General features: G+C 36.4%; 1 protein-coding gene across 1 annotated transcript; it reads left to right on the top strand.

Annotated features, from left to right (window-relative positions):
- The first annotated feature begins 2,484 nt into the window (after positions 1-2,484).
- On the top strand, positions 2,485-3,321 carry LOC108776164 (uncharacterized). Its single transcript, XM_018542696.1, has one exon. The coding sequence runs from the start codon at positions 2,485-2,487 to the stop codon at positions 3,319-3,321; it is 837 nt and encodes a 278-aa protein (XP_018398198.1).
- The last annotated feature ends 3,874 nt before the right edge of the window (positions 3,322-7,195 follow it).

The raw sequence follows: 7,195 nt of genomic DNA, 5'->3' as shown, positions 1-7,195 counted from the left end.
CCAATTTTGTTGGCTGAGCTAGCTGAGCCTGTCCGTCGCGAATTCCGTTGCTCTGTAATTTCTTTGTCCGAGCGTAACATCTTAATATTTAGTGCGAAGAGTGGCACGCTCTCTCGTGCCTGGCGCCCAACGAAAATTAGTACGGCTCGAATATCGTAGCATATAAAATTTAAGGAAGAACCGCACTTTTGCTAATTACATTATTGTGTCCATCTTTTGAGCTATCGCGTAAAAAGAGCAGCGGATGAAGTGACGAAGTTGTGCCGTTTCCCCAAAAGTACGGTCACAATATATATATATATTTCTTTTCAATTTAGTCTTCCTCGTGAATACCTTAAACGTATCCATCCGTACAACCTCAGCGTCATTGTCAATATTCTGTTTAGCTATATAAGTCGTAGCAACACAGTTTTATATTTTAATGTTAAAAAAATACATAGTCGTCACCTGTTTCAATCATAGAAACACCATTGCCATAAACATTTGCTACAAATTAGACAACGCTGATGGTTGCAACTTCCATGCATTCTTCGAATCAGGGATATTACATATAATGTAACATTTTTATCTGTATCGAATAACACTTACATTTTAACCATATACATATATATATATTATATATATATTGTGACGTGACACTTCGTGTCCGTCACTCGTAAGTGCATTGGCACGGAGATCCTGTGTCCTCTAAACTCGAAGGGCGAGGGCACAAGCGAGCGTGCCAAATTTATACTTTTTTTGTTTCGTTTTGTATATTCTTTTATATAAAATATTTAGTAATTTCAGATTTTTAAAGAACGATTATTAGTCACATTAGAGCGTGAGCGGTGGTTATCTTGGATTCGTGTAATGTTGCCGCCTCACTCACGGAAGGAAGAAAGAAGACGTCGTGGAGGAAGCAAGAAACCACCAAAGAAGATCCCGATTGTGTCCTCAAGGAGCGCGGTACACGCAGGTCGTATTGTTTTGTAACCTCTGATAATTTGGATATTATTTGGTGATTGTCGCACCTTTATTGCAGACGACTCGGAGAGAGACGTGATAAGGGACCGTCTTAGCACGGCCCGAACATCGGCAGCTGCCTCCACTTCTGAGGAGAGCGATAGAAGACCGCTGATCAAGACGGAAAGCCTCGGCCAGCTAATTTGGAAAAGCGCGCCAGAGACTCAAAGGATACGCGACCCGCAGGACTCGCTGTGATTAGTCGCGGGGTTGCGCGACAGCAACAAGCCAATTAGAATAAAGAGCGGCCCGATAGGAGAGGGGCCTAGCGGCCTGCGTGGATCCGCGAATGCTCCCGATTATCACTTGCGCGGTGATCGAGTTCATGTAAAGAGGACACGGGATCTCCGGAGCTTTTGGGAACTGAGAATGCTGTCTACCGTTGCCGAGAAATTAAGAGGCGGAGGTTTTCCTCTGAAGGATCAACGAGGGATCGTTACGTGGTGAGGCGAGCGTTATCTTATAATTTGTGTAAAACCACCGATCGCGGTATGTGAAATGCGTCTCGAGTGGATCGCGCGTTACTCGGTATTTCGTGTTAGAGTTCCCGATGTCGTATTCACCGCCTCAAGGCGTTTTAAAGTAATCGTTGCCGTAGGCGCGTGCCATTCGCTCGGACGCTGAGATTATTGAGAAGTATAATTATTGTTGTTGCTCGCCCTCGTTGCCGCCAAGTCACTTATGTAATTGTTAATTGTTGAGAATTCTTTAAAGCCGAGACTGGCGTTATTGCGCATTAGAGAACCGTTGCCGTCTAATGTAAAATCGTATGTTCTAATCATTTACGAAGTAATTATTGTTAACATAATAAGATCTAGATTTGGTCGTATATTTCTACTCGGCGAAGTATTGCCGAATTTCCTTTCTGTAGGCGACGGCCAGTTAATAGTCGATTTATTGTTATTGCGCCGCCTATCAGAGCGCGGAAGGTCAACGCTGTAACGTACTTTCTTTCGAACACTTTTGTACAGTCTCTATTAAATATATCGATTTCTCTTCATTGTTATTATTAACTCTGGTGCATTTATTTCAGCCTCTCCATCGTTCTCCGACAATTTCCTCGCTAACCGCGAACCACTCCCCTCTGCCAATTCCGTTGGCTGAGCTAGTTGTTTAGTTCCGTCGCGAGAATCCGCGTAATCTTTAATTTCTTGTCCGAGCAATTTATCTAACGATTTGTGTGAAGAGTGGCACGCTCTCTCGTGCCTGGCGCCCAACGAATTTTTGATAGCGATTAAGATCTTTGCTGAGTAAAGTAATTTGTCAACCACTGTAAATTCTCGAATCACGAAAGAATTAATGAAGAACCGCACTATTGCTCCTTTAAGTATTTTGTATTCTAACTAAGAGCTTTCGCATAATTAGATTTCTTTTGGAGGACGCGACGAAGTTGTACCGACACTCAAAAGTACGGTTACAATATATACACATTTAAATGACATTAATTTCACAGGTGGGTGTAAGCATTCTGTGGCTTTCCTTATGTGGGTTCACCGGAGAACAGAAAGTCCTTCGCCAACAGAGGTTGAATGCTATTGGAAAAAGTCAGCATTATCCACCATTGGCACAACGAAGAAAGTTATCACAACAAAAGAGTTGTGCGATACACGAAGTGCTGCTGAATCCAGTTGTTGTCTTCCTGACAACTTTTTTTTCCTGCAAACAGTTTTGGAGACAGCGAAGGAAAAGAAACTGTTGAGTGCCTTAACTAGGCATAATTATACACTCCCAGACAACTTGACATCTCTAAGCATTCACCAGTTGCTAATTGCATTCCTTGATCTTGGAGCATCAAGTGCAGTGGATGATTTTTTGGCATTTGCTTCTACGCAAATGGAAAATACATATGAACAAGCTCAGCTGCGAACCAAAGACCAGAAAGATAATTCATTATGGTATGAATTACGGTATGGCAGAATAACAGCTTCGAAGATGTATAAGGCTGCACATTGTTGTACTGAAAGTGGATCCTTGGTTCGACAATGCATCGGTGCCACCAAAGTGTTTGATACACTTCCAATGCAACGAGGGCGAGTACTTGAAGAAGAAGTGCTTTCAGTTCTCGAGAAGAAAGTAAATGCCAAATTCAGAAAGTGTGGCCTTCTATTGAGTCCAAAATTTCCTATTCTTGGAGCTTCACCGGATGCAATTTCAAACGAATTTGTTGTCGAAGTGAAGTGTCCAAGTAGTCCTAAAACAGAAAAGGATTTTTTACCAGGTGGGAAAGTAAATTCAAAATGCATGGCTCAAATTAATTTGCAAATGTTCTTGGCCCATAAAAAAAAAAGGTTTGTTTTGTGTCGCAGATCCAAAGTTTGAAGAAAATTAAAATGTTAAGTTTTTTTGGATAGAATACAATGAGGATTATATGATGGAATTAATTAACTTAGCGATGAATTTTTGGAAAAAAAATATATATACTGTATTGTTGAACTCTGTAAATAAATAAATAAATATATTTCAAACATAATAACGTATTTACACAATTACACATTTTCAAGAAACCACATAATCATTCGAAGCCAATATTTCACATTTTAATTAGTGGACTTTGAATATTCACAACAGCGGCAGCTATCATTACGCTGTCATCTATAGTACGTAATAAGGAATGATGTAAGCAGGAGTGCGGAATAAGTAAATGGAATTCTCTTAATCTCCCAATCACTCTTTCAATATGAATCATCAAACTCGCTATACGTTTTGTTTCCATTACTTCACTTTTGCTGAGTTTTACATTTGCTGAAACACTAGGTGGTCTAATCAAAATACAGTTTTTCTTGCACAAAATTGATTGAATTTGTTTGAATCCACGGTCTGCCATAACTCCACATTTTTCGGGTAAAACTTCCATTATGCCGCATTCTTGAAATAAATTGGTGTCACTAATCCTACCACCAAATCCACGAGAGACAAAATTAATAAATCCATCAGGCGAACAAGATATTAAATACTTTAATGTGTTGCACTTTTTATATTCGGACCATGTCGGAGATTGTTGCACAGGCTTCGACGGTTTTTCTATTTGTATTTCAAATGCATCAATGATTGATTGAACATTACCATAATTTGCTCTGAATGGTATTGGTAATAATTTTTTAACATTCTTTTCATTTGAAAAATAGATGAAACTTTTTAACATGTGAGCCACTGTACTAATGTTGTTATTAAAAAATCGACTTATACTACAACGAAATATACCAAACTGTTGTCCTAGTCTTTCAAAGCTGTCGTCAAGCTTTATTTTCATAAATATCATTTTGATCACTTCACTTTTTATATTTGTTTGGGTACTCAGTGTCTCTATCAGCCACAACCATTCACTCGGCATGCCAAGATAGTTCTTCGGATCGCTGTTAATAAAAGATATTATCATGTTACGTGCAGCAACATTTTCCATTTCTTTATCCGATAGCTCATTATCATCAGATGGAACGTAATCTGTAGATTCTCCTGATAATACTGAGGAAGATTTTGTTAGTGACGTAGACTCAGATAAATCCTGACATGATGTTTTAAAATTATGTCCACTAGAAAGTATCGGTGGTGTTTGTGTGCTGGTTGTTGCAAAGGAAATTAAATCGTTTGTATCGCATGCCAGATCTTTTACACTCGGTTTACATGAAACTCCTTTAGAACGATAATGCGCAGAGGAAGGCACTACAGACACTTGAATTCCATAGCTCCGAGTAGAATTTTCAGGAACAACATGTGAAGATGAAAGCACACATTCGCTGACAACATCTGAGCAAGATGGTTCGGTGCTAACAACATAAGTACACGATGGCCTTGGTTCAAAATGTTCAGCACTAGTGACAGGTGGTGTATTTTCTATATCACAAACACTAGAATTGAATGAAGTACTTTGTTCTTCTACTTCCTTTCTCTTTTTTGATGCCTGTTTGTTGCTACATTCGGCTAGAATCTCTTCCACTTGCCTCTTTCTATTAAGTTTTTCGTAACCGCTCCGGAGCTTAGGTTTTCTAGTAGTTCGGTCTCTATCTTGTTGACAACTGAAAAACCTTGGTACTACGTCCTTCTTTATTTTTATAGGTCCTCCTTGCAAAGAAAAATGAATGAAATTTTCCATATCTTCTTCGAGCTAGAATTTAACAATTTCAATATTTTAGGTTAGATTTGTTTTTATACAGTAAATGTATGTTTTATGTATACAAGTAAAACAATACTATCAATTATACTTATATGAGGAAAATGTGTATCTATATTGATTACTTACATTAAAGTGATCTTCACAACAGTAATACGTTGTTTTTTCGTTCATATCGTTTCGTCGAGCTATCTGAAACCACACTTTTCGACGATTGACATCTCTTGGGACATGAACGAAAACTTTTTCAGGTGCATTTTTGCTCGTATTAGTGCACAAAGGTACAAAACAACACTTGTACGTGCTCATATTTTTATTTCAACACGATATTATTTTAAATTGTAAAATTTTCTCCAACCGTTAATGCGAATTCGTATTGTAAAACGGAGCAAACTAGTATCGTGACGTCACTCGATGCTTCGGAAGGATTCGGGAGTTTCCGGCGCGTTTTCAGAACGTTCAAATTCTTGCATTTTTAAATCGCGTTTCTAGGATAATTTGTAGACTTAAAAAGAAAACAAAAAAATACGGGTCAAATAAAATCACATTTTACATCAATTTAAGGGATTTTTAAACAATGTGAGAGAACCTAATTTGACACCAAAATAAACGTTTTTACGGGGTGGCATCGAAAATTTAAAAAATTTCGATTAAAATTGGGCACCCTAATATACATACATAATATATATCGAATCAGGATGACAGATATCTTAACCTGTAAAGTCTCGAACTTTAACGCTTAAGAACTCGGTTCACAAGGCCGATCCCCGCATTTTTCTTATAGATTCTTTCGTTCTGAGTGAAAACGCGCGACGAATGATTATAATTTTAAAAAACAACAATCAATGTACGACCTTTACGAGCAATAATTAGATCTTAAAAATTAACAATCATAATATTCATATTTAATATAATCTTACAAAGACATCATACATGCATTTCATACATCAATTTCAAACGTTTCGGCTACACAGAGCCTTCATCAGTGAATTACAATAGTCTCAAATTAAATGGAACCCTAATTTTCGGTAACAGTTAAATAATGTATAACCTTCTTTATTGGTGTCCTTCTTCTTTTCAATCCACAATAGTCTCAACATCAATATAGTCATATTAAAATCCAAGTATTAGAATTTGATCATTTAAATGCGAGAAATTCAATTATGTCAAAATCTAAATACAATAATTACACAAAAATTAAGTCATCATAAATCTTAAAATGCTAATTAATACAAGGTAAAAACTTACATTGTCCATTATTTTAAAAGCTTCCAAATTAAAAAGAAGAAGAGCAACGTCAATTAACATGTTGAAGTATCTCATGACAACAATGTAATGAACGAACACAGAAACAATTGAAAGTCAACCGACAATCTCAAAACATACAATAATATAATTGGTCGACAATAACGGAAACAATCATAAGTTCATTGGAAACATCAATTTTTATACAAGAGAATATAAGGTTATAATTGGTTAACAATAATATCTTAAAGGTTCGAAAATTTTCGTGTCGAAATCTCATTTAAAATAGAAGAATAAGATCCACTCAATAGCTCAGTATCTCTCATATAATTCAACCCTTTTGGTTGTTCTTTAATGTGTAACATCTCTGAAATCAATCTTTTTTTGTAATTATGTTCCACATCCATAATGTTACCGAAAATTAGGGTTCCATTTAATTTGAGACTATTGTAATTCACTGATGAAGGCTCTGTGTAGCCAAAACGTTTGAAATTGATGTATGAAATGCATGTATGATGTCTTTGTAAGATTATATTAAATATGAATATTATGATTGTTAATTTTTAAGATTTAATTATTGCTCGTAAAGGTCGTACATTGATTGTTGTTTTTTAAAATTGTTCGAGCGTGATATTATTACTATTGAGTATAATTTTATTAAGATTTTAAGAGAGCAAGCTATACTCTACCTTTTAGAAGACACGTATTTGTCTTATAGTTTTCGTATAGTTTGCTCTCCTAAAATCTTAATATTAACTCTAATAAGATGCTATAAGCATCGAAATTTGTTAGATTGATTGTCAATTTAACTAAAGTGATATTACCGCGGTAGTTGTTTAG

The sequence above is a fragment of the Cyphomyrmex costatus genome, unplaced genomic scaffold (assembly GCF_001594065.2).
Source record: "Cyphomyrmex costatus isolate MS0001 unplaced genomic scaffold, Ccosl1.0 scaffold343, whole genome shotgun sequence".
NCBI lineage: Eukaryota > Metazoa > Arthropoda > Insecta > Hymenoptera > Formicidae > Cyphomyrmex > Cyphomyrmex costatus.
This window is presented reverse-complemented; position numbering and strand designations above follow the sequence as displayed.